Below are 17,815 nucleotides of genomic sequence, written 5' to 3' on the forward strand. Positions count from 1 at the left end.
CGTGTGTGTGTGTGTGTGTGTGTATATTAATAAAATGTGGGGTAAATGAATTGGTATAGGCTCATTTACATGTCCAAAGAAACCAAGACAAAACAACAACCAAAATGCTGCATATGGATCGCTTTTTTAGTGTCTCCCCCTCCCTGCCATTGTTCTGATGAGATTATGTCTAAATAAAAATAATGCCATTTTTTTTAAACGATCGTACACGATCCCTTTTTGATTTCTTGGAACATTTTTTTTTTTTTTTTTTTTACACAGTGATCACCACTTATCAAGGCCCGGAAGCCACTCAGGGATAAGGGTTATTGCAAGTACATTACATTAGTGTGGAGATTTGATGAAGTGTTTACTTAAGGGGGCGGTTCATTAGGAATTTGTTAACGTTGGACTTGAAGACATCCAAGTTGTAGTCAATGGGAAGCAGGCAGACGGAACAGAGTTCCACAGGCGTGCAGTTCTAAGAAAGAAGCTTTGTTCATGGAATCCGCGTTTTGATTTAGGCACAGATATAGAGTGGGGGAAATTTTTCACAGTGGATTCAGCTAGACGGGTGTTTTTCGTGAAAGATTGGCGAAGGGGGACCAGAGATTGGAGTTCAGACGAGAACCTGCCATGGAAATAACGATAAAACAAGGATAGGCTCGCAACGTCTCTTCTGTGGGAGAGAGGTTGCAGGGTAGAGAAAAGGGCATTCCCCCACTAAGCCACAAAGTCTATTTTGTACTCTGTCAAGGCAGGATAGGCTATTTTTAGCAGCTCCTGCCCAGATATGGCAACAGTATTCCATCCTTGGACGTACTTGGCTTTTATATAGATAGAGAATTGCATCAGTAGTGAGATACCTTCTGGAGCGGTAGAAGGATCCCACCATCTTTCCAGCGACCTTGGCAACAGACTTGATGTACGTGTTCCATTTCAGATCAGGAGTAAAGGTCAAACCCAGAAGCTTGTCAAAACATGGGGCCTCACCCAGACGAGAGCCATCCATCACAATTGATGCCAGATGGGGATCAGAGCGTTGATGATGTAAGGATAGGAGTTTGGTTTTGGATGCATTAAAGGTAACCAGCCACATCTTCCCATTCTTCATGTAAATGAACCAATACAAATTCATTAAATTCATTTACCCCACATTTAATCTATTATAATATTAGACAACTACCTCCACCCCCACCCCGATTGAGCTGGTCTTATATCTTCAGTGTTCAAAGCAACTGGTATGAAATCCATATATTCCTCCCCTCTTCTTTAGAAGTGGTAGCTATAAGTTTATTTACTCCTTGTCGGTCTCTGACTCTGATTTCAGACCATCATTTGTTTTTGTTTTTGCGATACGTTTTGAATGAATTCAATTATTTACGAAAGTGCATTTTTACCTAAATTCGAGTTGGGAATAATTTTCCTTTTAACGAATTTGGTACTCCCATATGGGGAGCGGCATATATATTGTTTTTAAAATATAATTATTCACTGACACGTATTTCGTCGTCTACAACTCCTCAGAGTGGTTGAATCTAGCAAGATTTAGCGAGATTCAAAATCGGGACCCCATGGTAATGAGCCTAAACTCTTAACCTGCACGTCCATCTCACACGACTATTTGGATATATTATGATTTACTTGGATGTTATTTGTTTTTATTTTTGCGATACGTTTTCTCGCTAGATTCAGCCACTCTAATGAGTCGTAGACGATGAAACGTGTCAGTGAATAATTATATTTTAAAAGCGTTTTTTTAGAAGTGGTGAAGTCTAAAAATACATCTCGGAAAAATATTTTTATACAAATATGTAGCTTATTTTAAAGATTCGTTTTTGGCATTTATAATTTAAATATAATTTTGGACACATAGTCCTGCAGCTCGTGCACATATGGCGTAATCTAGAGGTCCAATTTTCACAAACTCTACACATTAAATCAAGCTATATTTCAACAATAACATGTTAAATGTCTTTCAAGTGGTCTATTTATTAGCGTAGACATGGGATTTTACATATCCCCAAAGAACATCTAATGGGGTTAAATTGCACGAAGCAGGTGGCCAGTTGACTGGTCCATTTTGTGAAATTATTAGTTCATCAAATGTTTCTCTCAATAAGTTGATCACATCATTTTCAATTTGCAAATGCTGCTCGGATGTTAGTCTCTTCATAATGAATTGCCGAACCACGTTGAACTCCAATAGTTACCAAATCTGCAATTAAATCAATAGTTGTCAATTTAAAGTTTGTCATTAAAAGAGACACCCTATAAGTGATGGGACGATTCCAAATTTTTTTCCGATTCTGATACAAGTATCAACTCTGATTCCGATTCTTTTAAAATTATGTTATTAAAGATTCGAATCGTTTTAAAAATGTTCAAATTTCTGTAAACCCCCACCCTCACCCCACCCACACACACACGCATATATTTTTGCAAAACATAAACATACAGTTAGGAGGTGGGCTTATATTATAAGAGTAGATCTTCCTAAAAAATATTTTCTCAAATGTTTTCCATTGTAATTGATTGAAAATTGTGGAAGATTTATTTTTCTGTCAAAACGAATCTCTTTGTTTATGCCAGTTTAAATTTTTGAAAACGATTAAAAAATTCTACAATTGGTATGCAAAATAAGAAAATAGTTTAGGAACAGAATAGTTAACAAAGCCTGTCCAATGTAAAGAATGAATTTCTACATAATGTTACTATTTAGAAAACAATTCTTTATATTTTAACTATTCTCTACCCCCCCCCCCTCCCTCCATGAAGAAAGGTTCAGTTTTTTCTCCCAATTCTAAAGATTTGGTCTGTTATTAGATTGATTTGCATTACTGTAAAAATAAAAATAAAGCAATAATAACTAGCAGGACCTGTGGAAATTCCACAGGGGACTCATTCATATGTAATATATTGATTTTGGCATTCTGTAGATGTTCAGTGTAAATGGAGATGCTTTGATATTATTGTAGCTTTTCTGTTAAAACTGCAAAGTAGTTATCTAAGCTAGCACAAACGCCCGGCAAAGCCCGGTCGTAAAGTACACTCTTGCAGATTTTGTATATATTATTATAGAAATAATGTTCTATCAATTTTTATACGTTATAAAGTTGCGATTTCAAAAAAAAAAAAAAAATATATATCCATATGACTTGGGTGCATTAACTTGAATCAAAACCAAAATAAAAACTTATGAAAAAAAATGTATATAACTTTAGTTCCTTCAGCCATAACCGAAACCAAAACTTATGAAGAGTTCTTGATAAAATTTTTTATAAAAAAATAAATGATTTAAGTGCCATCAGCTAAAACCAAAACTTATAAAGAATTCTTGGTAAAATAATTTATTACAAGAAATAGGAGAACATAACAATTAAACGACCCGGATGTAAGCGTGACACACAAAAGAACGCACACGCTATCGTATTAATGTATAGATAATGGCAAAATAGCTAAATTACTCTTCAGAAATGAGATTCTACATTTTTTTAGATGATTACATGGCAGAAAGAAAAAAGAAACAATTGTTTAGAATTTCAAGTAGGAAAATTGTTTCACACATACATTTAACGTAAAATGATAATCATTTCTGGCCCATCCTAACTTTTTGATCTTGTCTAATCGCACAAAAATCAAAGAAAATAATGGTAGAACATAGCAATTGTTGATTGTTGACAATTATTTGTGTTTCTACCAACGTTTGTTTAAAATTTCAGTTTTGAGTGATTATCAAGGGTCATTGTGACTGGCTTAGGAACAGCCATGGTCCCCCGACAAAAGGAGAGTGGACCTGTAAATGCACCCTTGTCCGTCCATCATGAATGAATATATATATTTATATACATAATTATGCCTGTATTTGGCTTTATAAATGTTAAATTTCCCTTAATTCTCATGGTTGACAGTGAACCAGGGGTTCCATTCCTTGCTAATGGAGTCAAAGGTGGCTTCGTAGCAGGGTTGGAATCTTTCAATCAGCAGCAATCGTCACTTCCTGCACTGATGATTGCAAAAGCATGGAACACTAGTGTCTGTAGGTATGAAAAATATTTATGATCATGGGTGATATGACAATTTTGTTTAAGTATTGGTTTTGTTCTCTTTTGCTTCATACCTCTGTTTTGGTTTTTAATTTAGTATTTTTCTTTCTAAAGGAAAGCCATTCATTCTCTCATATGATAATTACTTATTAATCCAGGTCTCATTCAATTCTGCCACAATTACAATAAAAAGTTGGTCAATATATGGCATTCTCTGATTTATGCAAGTAGCACATATACAACCTTTGGTGATCTCATTTTCAATAGTTCCTTGGCCCTTTTTTTTTTTTTTTAACTCATGTTCACCCCTTACAAAGCATATTGCCACTTGGACGTAAGGGGCTATTATTTGGGGTCATGTCTAGGAAAGATTAACAAGATATTTGTTTATGTTACATTTAAACTTCTGCATATCAGTACAGCCAGGGAAGCAGGCAACAGGAAGGGAATTCCAAAGTCTAGCTGTTCGAGGGAAGAAACTTAGAATAGAAAGCTTTCTGCCATTTAGGGACAACAACAGTAAAGGGGTGAGATCTTATTGCTAAGCGGGTTTGTCGGGGATATGTACGTCGAGGGGTACAAGTGAAACGAGTTCATAAAAACACATTCCATTAAAATATTTGTAAAACAGACACAGTGATGCAACATTGCGGCGATAGGACAAAGGCTGGAGCTTAGTTGATAAAGTGGGACCGATTAACTTGACAACTCTTTTTTTGGACTTTATTTAAGAGGGAGAGACTAGTGGTAGATGCACCAGCTCAGATGTGGCAACAATACTCCATGCATGGCAAATGGTGGCCTTATAGAGGTACAGGATACTCTCAGGTGTGAGTAGTCTTCTAGCTCGATGGAGGGAACCCACCTTCTTTGCAACAGCCTTTGCAATGTCCTTTAGAAGCAAAGTGCAATATCCATTCTGATATTATACTTTATTCTGTCCTTGGAAAAGTTTTTCTAGACTGTCCCAATCCAGAATAACCCCTTTTGGATTGCTGAATTTCTCCCATATAAAAAAAATGACTTTGTGTCTCTGCCCTCATGGGGAGACAACTAAATAAAGGTAGATTTCATCAAAAACCTCATCAATATAACTTTGACTCTTCTCCTTCTTTAATCCTCAACATTTTGGCCAATGCAACCTCTGATCCTTTTCAGGTATATTTTGAACTTGCGTCGAACTTGGGAGTCAAACAGAATTTTAAACAAAACTTTTATCCATCAAGATAGCTTGCTCTTTTTCTGTTAGCCATGGGTAGAAGTTTAAAGTAATTGGTAATTGTATTTTTTGTAATGCCTGCACAACTTTCAACCTATATGAGCCAGATACATCCAAGGATGGAATACTGTTGCCATATCTGGCCAGGTGCTGCTAGAAAGGACTTATCCTGTCTTGATAGTTCAAAATAGACTTAGCCTTGTAGGGGATGCCCTTTTCTCTTCCCTGCAACCTCTTTCTCACAAAAGATGTTGCAAGTCTTCTTTCAATTGAAGCTCCGATAGCTACATTTGTCCACATACATCTTCTATATAAAACTAAATTTACCTAAATATAACCCAATACAATCAATACGGTAAAGAAGTCGTGTTAACAAAATTCATAAAGATCAGTTAATTAGGTTAGGATGGAATCCTGTATATACATATACACATACGTATATATTCCTATTTATATAAAGTTAAGTATCAGATGGAATAAAGGAAATAAGCTGAGAGATTAGGGGCCATTATATAAATCGTTTGTTTGTTTGTTTGCACTTTTCTCAATAACCATGCATTGGATTTTGTACAAACATTAGTCGTGGTGAACATAAATTTTTCACTTATGGAAGGGGGATCCTGCATGCTCGACTTTGTAAAAAAAAAAAAAAAAAAAAAAAAAAAAAGTTTGTTTTCACTGACAAACTTTGTATTCAACCAACCTCTTATAAGAAGAAATATAAATTTGTCTCTTTTAGGATAATTAGTTTAGTTAAAGGATCATTACTTTCAGATTTCATGTTCCTAGGTCTCCTAACTTAAAAGTAGTAAATTGTACATGGACAAACATTTTTCTTATTGGTATACGTGACTGGACATTTAACAAAGCATTTTTTTTTTTATACTGCTAATCTGTTGGATTATTTTAGTGTGTCTGCCTCGGTTGTCTCCCTTGTACTCTTATTCAATTGCAGTGATACACCCACGCACAAAACGCCCACATACAAAACATCCATAAAAATAAAAAGATAAAAGCTTTGGTCTGAATTTTAGTATTCTTCAACATGGTCGATATAGATAAGCCTGTATAAGAACTGTTATGTGACCATTTTTTTTTTTTTTTCTTGGCACCAAACATTGTTTTGGCAGAAGTTATCCAATACCATAAAATGTGCGTAGGTGTGACTGTCTGTATATTTATAATAGCAATCATACCTGACATAAAACGTTTGGGGTCATTTTCTAAACACATATTTTTAACATATTTTACTTTTGGTTTCAGGGTTCTATTATGAAGTTCAAATAATATTTTGATGCTTCCTCAGTATTCCCCCATATTAAAAAAAAAAAGACAATTTTTATGGTGTATCTGTGGTGGTAACAAAATATTGTATTCCAAAACTCATGTAAATTAAGTAATTCTATTTTTATAAAGAAAATAATTTTCAAGCAAATTTGAGGTTTTCCAATATGTCACAATGTAAGAAAAGGCTTCCTAAAATTTCACAAGTTTGAATTATTTGGAGTTATTTCCCTTGTTTTCAAGATAGCATTGCGATATTGGCATAGTTTGTTTGGCCACAAAATTTAATTTTCTTTTTAAAAATAAAACTACTTGATTAGTTTATATGATTTTTGGTGTACAATGTTTTCTTTCCGTTACGCATACGTACATCATACAAAATATTTTTATTTTACTTAAAAAATTTTTTTTTTAATATAGTGGCAATTCTTTACAAGTATCAGCATTTCTAATTTTAAATGGTTTGGGGAGTACATAATTAATGGATACTATCTTGAGCTATGGAATTGGCTCTCCTGACTTCAAATCTTATTGTTGAGAAAAGCATAACTCAATAATTCTCCTTCGCCTGTGGCTAAAATATTCATTTCTGTTCAATGACTTGTTGACAATAAGTATTGTTTTGTTGTTAAATGACACAAAAGGTGTTTATATTATTAAAAAAACAAAACTAAGTGATGTTTCAGAATTTTTGAGATAAGGATTTATAATTTGGATCATTTGGACTACTGTTTTCATCTTGAATTATCACATTTTGTCCGATGTAACCTCTGAACTTCTCCAGGTGCATCTTGTCAAACTCGGGGAATCTGTACAGAATTTCAAATAAAACCTATCTTTTTAAAACATGGAAGTGGCTTTTTAAAAATTTATTTATTTTTTTTTATTACATTTTCACCCCAAACAATGCATGTTACCACGTTGTTGTAGGGAGCTACTATCAGGGACATGGGCATCAGGGGTACTGTGTAGGGAGTTGGGCAGCAAGATGTCGGTTCACGTTGCACTTGAACTTCTGCATATCAGTACAGCTGGGGAAGCAGGGACCCTGCAGGGAATTCCAAAGTTTAGCTGACCTGGGGAAGAAACTACTGGAGTAGAAGGCTCTCTTACATCTAGGGATCTCTACTGTGTAGGGGTGGGATTTAGCTGCTTGTCAAGTTTGTCGGGGATATTTACGTCGAGGGGGCACAAGTGCTTGCAGTTCGTCAGAGCATTCAACGTTAAATTACTTGTAAAAAAAGGCAGAAGGATGCAACATTTCGTCGATGGGAGAGGGGCTGAGGTTTAGATGACAGTTCAGGACCTATCAGATTGGCGACTCTCTTTTGAATCTTGTCTAGGAGCGAGAGACTAGTGGTAGATGCACCAGCCCAAATATGACAACAATACTCCATATATGGACGAATGATGGCCTTATAGAGATATAGGATACTTTCAGGCGTAAGTATCTTTCTAGCACGGTAGAGAGAACCTACCTTCTTTGCAGCAGTCCTGGTGATACTCTTGATGTAATTGTTCCAACTTATGTTTCCTGAGAGCGTTAGGCCGAGGAGTTTAAAGGATGTACTTTCAGATAAAGAGTTATTGGCCATTGCTATTGGTGGTGGAGAATGTTTCTTGTAATTATTGAAGGAAACAAGTTTAGTCTTGGCAGCATTGAATGTGACCATCCATTTATGTCCCCATTCCACTACAGATTGGAGGTCATCCTCTAGTGCTTCTGCCATTTCTTTAGATATGTGTTCATTTGTTTTCCTGTCGTGTCTGTTATAGTGTGGTGTCGTCAGCATATATACCCATCTCACAGGCAATTTTGTCAGGGAGGTCATTTATGAATATTAGGAATAACAGAGGTCCCAGGATAGATCCTTGAGGCACTCTGCATTTATATCGTATTGTTTAGATGTACAACTGTTGAGGACAACCTGGATTTTTCTCTTATCTAAGAAGGATTTAATTATGTCATGTATTTTTCCTGTGATACCATATGGTCTAATTTTCCTGAGAAGACCTTCATGCCATACCCTGTCAAAAGTCTTAGATATATCTAGAGCTACCGCTCTACGCTCCCCCAGTTTGTCCAGTGAATGGTATATATGTTCTGAGATTACAGTTAGGATGTCTGCTGTTGAACGAGCTTGTCTAAATCCATATTGTTGGTCAGTCAGAAGTTTAGCATCTGTAAGGTGATGGACTAGAGCTTGGTTAATTATTGTCTCAAATATTTTGGCGAAAAGTGGGAGGCTAATGGGGCGATAATTTACTGGGTCAGTTCTTTCGCCAGAATTCTTGAAAACTGGTACTACAGAAGCAGTTTTCCAGCAGGCAGGAAAGCAAGATTCATTAAGGCATTTGTTGTAAAGTTTGGAGAGAACTGGAGCTACTTTGGCGGAGCACTTTTTTAATAGCACAGCCGGGATGAGATCAGGTCCACATGCTTTTGCAGTGTCAAGATTTCTTATGATAGCATGCACCTGAGAAGGGGTGATTTTCAGATCATCTAGTGTGGCGTCTGTCCACAAAGGAAAGTCAGGGAGTGGTTGGCAGGGTCCAGTGTAGAGTTTGAGGCAAACCGACTGGCAAGCATGTTAGCCTTCTCAGTTGCTGAGCAAACAACCTCATGATTGTTGGATAGTGGGGGGATTGTTGATTGCCCATTATTTACTACATTGTTGTAGATTTTCCAGAAGTCGCGGGTCCCTAATTTTTGTGCTTCGATGCATTTTTTGGTGGTTTCAGTAAATTCTCTCTTAGCTGTCACTATTTCTTTCTTACAGTTACTTCTGGCTTCTATATACTTCTGCCTGTTTGAACTGGACTTATGTCGGTTAAATCTGCGGTACGCATGCTGCCTTTGCGCGATGGCGGCTGCACAAGTAGAAATAAACCATTGGGGAGAACGGGGCTTGCTATAAAATTTCCGTGTGGGAACATGTGCTTCAATTGCTGTTTTGAACCATTCAGTGGTCTCATTTGCGCACTGTTCAGCAGGAAGTGAAAAGATATTTTGCCATGGGGCATCCCTGATGGCTTCCCAGTCAGCCTTTTTATAATATCTCGTTGTTTTGAGTAGTGGCTCTTCAGTTTTGTCTCTAAAGTTTAGGGCTATTTCAACTATTACCACTGCATGAGCGGCGTTCCCAAGTGGCTGTGGGCATTAGTTACACAATCGTCGGGAACCCTGGTTAGAAACATTCCATCAGCGATGACTAAATAGAAATCTTACTATTCTTAGTATCACTTGCACTGAGGATTGATTATAACTTAGTACTTATAATCCATTACGTCACAGGTTTTCACAGACAATTCTTGTATGAATTTTAGGAAACTTAATCCCATACTAGTTTTTGTGTAGTGTTATTATTTATCACTATTCATTACTACTTATGATTATTAAATGTAGTAAATAAAATGGTACACAGAAAAATGGAGCATAGTAAGTATTTTAAAGAAGCAGTACATGTTGGGAGACAATGATCTTCTAAGTAGACTTAGTATATAATACAATTGTGATACTGTCAAGGTCCTCCCAAGTATTAGGAAGTAAAAAAGATAAGAGGAAAAATATAACAAAAAGAAAATGGATTTATCAGCAGAACATAGGCATAGGAAGTTGTTCACCGATGCACACAAAAGAAAACTGAAATGGATTGTTAATCAAAGTGTGGCAATGAATGAGAATAAAAGTTTGATCAGTATATTTTATTGTTAGTTTCAGGTGTGGTGGCAGGGTTTACGACAGTTGGGAACAGTTGTGAGTGGTCTTAAGTTTGTGATGGTTGACAAGTGTCCAGTTTGAGACAGTTGGTGACTCAGAGGTGCCCTGTGAAAGATTTGAGTCAAAGCCAGGCGAGAGTAGATCAGGCCCCGAAGAAAATTGCTGGGGACTGACATGACCAGACAGCTAATGATTGACTCCATCCAACAGTGTCACGCACATCCAGAGTTTAACTGATTTACATCAAATACTCGTCTTGTGTTGTTTCATCATAGTACGATCACAAAGGTGATAAAGTTACACAACATGGAAGCCATTACCTATATAATGATTTAAAAAAAAAATATGTTGTAATATATTAGGCTGATGGTATTCGAATCATGAAGATTTATAAGTCTAACCAAGCCGTCTGTTAGTATTTTTATCTAAAAGATTTAATTTGACATGTAATGACTCAGTTTATATCCATAGGCAAGATTATACCTGTTGGCCTTACAGCTAATCCTGTCGGCATTCAGACAATCTCTACCTCTCTACCGAAAGTATCTGAATAATTTTTTTACAGTATTTGAAATAAGTGTAAACATACCCTGCAAATGGCACTTTGTGGGTGATAGATGCTTGGCCAAAGGGGAGGAGCATAAAAAATTGAAAGTATCTCTGGCCAGATATAAGATTTTGTCTTAAATATAATATAGAATTTGAATATTGACCTAAAAAGATATTTGCAAAAATAAATTCTTTTTTCTATTTTTTTTTTAATTGGGAGTTGGTTTTAGCAAATATTTTTTTAGGTCTAAATTCGGATTCCATGTAATCTTTACGATTGAAAGTTGTGACTATTTCTTGTTTCAAATAATATTACAAAAAAATATGCTTATGGCTGACAGGCAGACATTGAAAATCAGCAGCAGCAGCTGTTGTGCCAATGGACACAAACAGGTTTTTCAGGTAATTGTTCTCATCTTGATTCACACAATGTTTCAGTCGATGTAATCTCTGACCATCTTCAGGTGTATCTTGTCAAACATAAAGAATCTGCACATAATTTCAAAAGGCTACCTTTATTTAATAAATAAGAGTAGCATGCTCTCGTTCTGTCAACCACGACTGGATAGAAGTTCGCAATTGTATTTTCAGTGTCGCCTTCATTGAGAATTGAACCTTCAACCTCTAGAAGACCAATGGCGTAGTGGATAACGTACTTGGTAAAATTCAGTTGTAAGTAAGACTTTTTAGCAGTAAAGAATCACCATCAGCAGCAGCAGCTGTTGTACCAACAGATATAAACAGTAAAACAGGTCATTTTCAAATTTAATGTCAAACAATTGTGATAGTGACTCATCACTAAAACAAAAACCGTTTCATCCATTCTATATATCTATAGTACTAGTGAGAGAGGGCAGCTTTGCTGAATTGTAAAATACGCTTAAATATATTTTAATTTGTCCAGATTTCAGAGCTAGAATCAAAATCAAAACTGAAGCATTCAAAGCTGGTGACGTTACCACTGTACTAACATGACACACATATCAACTGATTGAAAATAAACTAAGATGAATGCACCGAATATATGTCAACCTATGTCACGGTAACATATATTGAGCGAATTTCTAACAGTATTTTGTCTAGTTTATTATTTATAACAGCTTTTCCCAAACTTTCCGTGTTAAAGAGAGTCGGGCCCCATTTTGAATTTTCCATTACATCGGTAAACACTGTATGCTTTTCGAGCTGAATAAACATGTTACATTGAATAAAAACACGAAAAATATATCCAGTTTGGTAGAAAAGTAACTTATCTTGCCTTTGATAACATTTATTTGTTATATATTTGTTTTTTGACAACTTTTTCGAATCTATGTGTACAGTAATACAAACCCGAAAAACTTTCTGAAAGTATTTACTTGCAACAATAACGACCTTTGTCCTGTATAACTTGATTCCATCTGTCAACAAGCTTATAAATGCCTCATAAAATTCTTTAGGCATTGATGTTAAAAATGAATCTAACTTGTGGTCAATCTCTTTGTGATGTTAACCTAAAGATGTCTAAATGGTTTTGTAATCCTCGAAACAAGTTATAATCTGGGGGAACTAAGCCAAGAAAATATGCAGAATGGGGTGAGATTTCTGAACCAAGTTCTCTTAGGAAATCTTTGGTCAGTAGTTCTGTGTGAGAACAAGCATTATTATGATAGAAGAGGATTCTCTTTCTGTTGACTAAAAGTCATTTTCAGGTCAACATGAGTGAAAATGTTTCAGAAAAATATCAATGATGCTTTAATATTCTGGAAGAAAATGTTGTAAATTAATCCTGGTGATATGTTTAAATAATGACAATGGTTTAAAATGCCCCTTTTACACATCGGCAAAAACTTTAGCACCAACCTGATTATGTAATTTCTGACTGTCCAGGGATGCAATTGAAAACAAAACCCTATACCAAGATATTTTTCTGAAGTAAAATTTTACAAGGAATCCAATCCTTGTATTGATTTTATTTTCTGGGATTTTACAATAATTTTGGTTTTCTTTTGTGGCAAACATCCATCCATAAGCAGTAAAGACAACTTTTTATTTTATTTATAAATAGGCTTTGTAAGAAGAGTAATTAAAAAAAAAAACCTTTTTCTTTAATGAGAAATTCAATAAGTGTAATTATCATTCAGTTTATGTACTGTATTTTTAAGAATTTTTAATAAAATCTACCCAGAAGAATAATAATGAACTAAAACGAATAGTGTTTTGGGAATGACGTCAAACTGCATTCAGTAGTGAGACCTCTATAATAACATACAGTGCTTACCGATGTATTGTAAAATTAAAAATGGCGGCCGACTATCTCTTTCACACGGTAAGTTTGGAAAAATGAGTTAAAAATAAAAAAAAACTAGTCAAAATACCGTTAAAAACCTGCCAAATATATATCAGCCTATGTCACGGTAATATATATTGAGCGAGTTTCTAACAGTATTTTGTCTAGTTATTTTATTTATAACTCATTTTCCCAAATTTATCGCCTCAAAGAGAGAGTCGGCCGCCATTTTAAATTTTCCAATACATCTGTAAACACTGTTTTTTGAACTGAATAAACATGTTACATTAAATATAAACACTAAAAACCTATCCAGTTAGGTAGAAAAGTAACTTATCTTGCCTTTGATAACATTTATTTGTTATATATTTGTTTTTTGACAACTTTTTCAAATCTATACAAACAAGATTTTCATACATCTTTTGACTTGGAAAAAACATTTGTGGCTGTTCGCAGTAAAACATTGTTTTAATTCGCTGTTCAAAACTAATGCAATGAATAAAAGTGCATGCAAGCTATATATCTACAAAAGTTTTTGTTTTTTTAACCATGTTTTTAAATTTGACCAGAAATGTGAGAAATTATAATGGATTCATAATGCCGAATTGGTTGGGATTGTTATTTTATTTATTTATTTTTTTTTTTATTCAATTTTCACCCCAAACAAGGCACAGTGCCACTTTGAAGCAGGGGGCTACTATTAGGGAATTAATTAGCGGGGTCATTATGAAGGGAGAAGAGTAGAAAGATGTTTGTTAACATTACACTTGAACTTCTGCATATCATTGCATTTGGGAAAGCAGAATCCCGGAAGGGAGTTCCAAAGACCCGCAGTTCTGGGGAAGAAACTATTGGAGTAAAAGGCTTTCTTGCACCTAGGGATCTTCACTGTAAAGGGATGAGACCTAGTAGCTTGTCGGGTTTGTCGGGGGTAGTTACGTCGGGGAGGTACAAGTGTTTGCAGTTCGTCAGAGCATTCACCATTAAAGTATTTGTAGAACAGGCAGAGGGATGCAACATCTCGTCGATGGGACAGAGGTTGAAGCCTAGATGACAGTTCAGGACCTATCAGGTTGGCGACTCTTTTTTGAACCCTGTCCAGGAGCGAGAGACAAGCAGCAGATGCACCAGCCCAGATGTGACAACAGTACTCCATACATGGGCGAATGGTTGCCTTATAGAGGTATAGGATACTGGCAAGCGTAAGTAATTTTCTAGCACGGCAGAGGGAGCCAACCTTCCTTGCAGCAGCCTTGGCAATGCTCTCAATATATCTATTCCAGTTCATATTCCCTGTAAACGTTAGGCCGAGGAGTTTAAAAGAAGTACTTTCAGGCAATGTGCTCTTGGCCATTGCTATTGGTGGTAGAGAAGGTTTCTTGTAGTTATTGAAGGAAACAAGCTTAGTCTTAGCAGCATTGAATGAGACCAACCATTTTTGTCCCCATTCCACTACGGATTGGAGGTCATCCTCTAGTGTTTCTGCCATTTTCTTGGATATGTGTTCATTTGTTTTCCCCTCATATCTGTTATAGAGAGTGGTGTCATCGGCAAATGTACCCATCTCCGAAACAATATTATCAGGGAGGTCGTTTATGAATATCAGGAACAATAGAGGTCCAAGGATAGACCCCTGAGGCACTCCCGCATTTGTCATATTGTTTGGATGTACGTCCGTCGAGGACAACTTTGATTTTTCTATTACTTAAGAAGGATTTAATTATGTTATGAATTCTTCCAGTGATTCCATATGATCTAATTTTCCTTAGAAGACCATCGTGCCATACCCTGTCAAAAGCCTTAGATATATCAAGGGCCACCGTTCTACCCTCCCCTGTTTTATCCAATGAACGGTATATACGTTCAGAAACTACAGTTAAGATATCTGCTGTTGAACGAGCTTGCCTGAATCCATATTGTTTGTCAGTCAGGAGTTTAGCAGCTGTTAGGTGCTGGACTAGGACTTGATTAACTAAGGACTCAAATATTTTGGCGAAAAGCGGGAGGAGGCTAATGGGGCGATAATTTAGTGGGTCAGTTCTTTCACCAGAATTCTTGAAGACTGGTACCACAGAGGTGGTTTTCCAGCAGTCGGGAAAACAAGATTCGCTAAGGTATTTATTGTAAAGTTTGGACAGAACTGGAGCAACCTCGGCAGAGCATTTTTTTAATAGCACAGCCGGGATGAGATCTGGTCCACATGCTTTTGAGGTGTCTAGGTTTTTTATAATAGCATGTACCTGAGAAGGGGTGATTTTCAAATCGTCAAGTGTGGCGTCTGTTCGCAGAGGAAAATCAGGGAGTGAGTGGTGTACCGAGTTCAGTGTGGAGTTTGAGGCAAACCGACTGGCAAGCAGATTAGCCTTGTCAGTTGCCGTGCAAGCAACCTCATGATTGTTTGTTAGTGGGGGAATAATTGACTGTCCATTATTAACAACGCTGTTGTAGATTTTCCAAAAATCCCGGGTTCCTAATTTCTGTGCTTCGATGCGCTTTCTGGTGGTTTCAGAGTAATCTGACTTAGCTGTGTCTATCACTCTCTTACAATTATTTCTAGCTTCTATAAACTTCTGTTTATTTGAGCTGGACTTATGTCGGTTGAATCTGCGGAACGCATGCTGCCTTTGACAAATTGCAGCTGCACAAGCAGAAGTAAACCATTGGGGGGAGTGGGGCTTGCTATAGTATTTCCGTGCGGGAACATGTGCTTCAATGGCAGTTTTGAACCATTCAGTTGTCTCATTTGCACACTGTTCTGCTGGAAGAGTAAAGATATTTTGCCATGGGGCATCTCTGATGAGCTCCCTGATTGCTTCCCAATCAGCCTTTTTGTAATACCTCGTTGTTTTGAGTAGTGGGTCTTCAGTTTTAGGGCGAGAATTTAGGCTGATTTCTACCATTATCACAGCGTGATCAGCATTCCCGAGTGGGCTGTGGGCATTTGTTGTACAGTCATTGGGAACCGTTGTCAGAAAGAGATCTAGAAGTGAGGCATGTTGATCGTGCTGGTCTGGGAAACGTGTCGGAAATGTAACCAATTGAGATAGGGAATGAGATATAGAGAAGAATTACGTTCTGAAAACCGAATAGTTCTAAATTAATGTTATTCTGATCACAAAATAGCTCTAATTAAACATATCAGAACATTTCTATTCATACTTCTATGTTTTTCTTAATTCGTTTATGAATAAAAATTAAAGAACGTGTGGTGTTTATACTGTGCTATGACTAATACTACAACTGCTGCTCCTAATACTAAATTGATTTGACCAAATAGAAAGATTTTTTTTCGGGTAGATCCTTTTAAATTATTATCAATTACCGCAGTCGTACTCAACATAGAATAATACTTTTAATTGATAAAGATAATAAAAAGAATGATTTACTTACTAGTGGGTGTCCGCTGAAATTTTTTTTCAAAATGTTCGATACTCGTCATATTAAAGTCTTATTTTTAACACGACAAAAAAAGAAATGGTCAAAAATATTTCGGACACTTGACAGTATTAAGATTAACACCTCTTCTGATTGTTTCCTAAATTTCATGGCGAAATTCTTCATACAATCATGGTACGGGCCTTTAGAAAACAGGGAGAGTCATTACAAAACCTTACCTAAAACGCCATTTTATGATGTTCACATTTTTATCACTTTATTTGCTTAAAACTCTTAAAATATATAATGTACATTCATATTTATTAATTCATTTGAAAGTATATTCATTTCCGAAGAAAACAGTAGTAATTTGAAAACTGCTTTGGTTTGAAAAATATGGCTATTTTAGTAGAACTACCTTGAAATCTGTGATTATCCAAAGCGTTTTTTTCGTCTGTGTGTATTACTACTGTTACATAAACATAAGATCTGCATAAATGCCTCGTCCATCAGCTAGTCCAACATATAAAATTATCTTGTCGAATTTTCAAAGTCAGACCCAACTATCATTTAAACCTACAATTCAATGTTTGCTTCTGACTAGTCATTTTTAATTTGAATAATCACGTTAAAATATGCATTATTTCAATTCACAGCTAAACATATATTCCAAACATATCTATCGTTAAAACGAAAGGTTAAAACCAAAAGTTAAACAAATTTATCTACAGTTAACAATTATGAACAACAAACACACATACAAAACAATAAAAGGTATTTAATTCTTACTCTATCTTTAAGAGTGGAACATAAATTACTAGATGGACTTGGATTTGTAGTTTTGTGAGTGCCTCGACAGCAGTTGATTCATAATACGTTCTGTTTCCCCTTGATTGTGTCAAAAGGGAGCAATCAGCAAAGGGGAAATAACTCTTGTTTTACATTGAAGAATATAACAGGAATTGTCTACTTTATATGCAAACAAATAAAAATTCAAAACTAAAATGACTTCACTTCATCCCTGCTAACACTGCAAAGGTACAACTAGTATTAAATATTTATACCAATCTATGATAAATGATTTACTTTTATTTTATTTTCAGCCAACAAATCAGTTCCAGCCTCTGTTCGCTTGGGATGTGTGAACATTTGGTGTGCAGGTAAATATTGTCTAAATTTTTTTTTCTTTGTTTTTGAATTTTTGAAATGAGTATTGATTATTCTTATTTAGATTCTTCGAACTACTGTTTTCATCTCCGTGTTATTTTCACAAAGTTTCAGTCCATATAACCCCACCGACCTTCTCAAAGTGTATCTTGTTGAATTTGGAAATCTTTCTATCAAATTAGGGAATCTACACGGAATTTCAAACG

The 17,815-nt window shown here is 35.8% G+C and overlaps 1 protein-coding gene across 1 annotated transcript in view; it reads left to right on the forward strand.

The window, feature by feature from the left end:
- LOC145247428 (BRCA1-associated RING domain protein 1-like) overlaps positions 1-17,815 on the forward strand; it is a 129,600-nt gene that overhangs the window by 47,817 nt on the left and 63,968 nt on the right. Inside the window, exon 3 of the mRNA XM_080109186.1 lies at positions 17,546-17,602. Coding sequence (XP_079965312.1) covers positions 17,546-17,602 — 57 coding nt within the window. The remainder of the gene's footprint in view (positions 1-17,545; positions 17,603-17,815) is intronic.

Source organism: Euprymna scolopes, chromosome 25, assembly GCF_053919585.1.
Source record: "Euprymna scolopes isolate OS-2025 chromosome 25, ASM5391958v1, whole genome shotgun sequence".
Classification (NCBI taxonomy): domain Eukaryota; kingdom Metazoa; phylum Mollusca; class Cephalopoda; order Sepiida; family Sepiolidae; genus Euprymna; species Euprymna scolopes.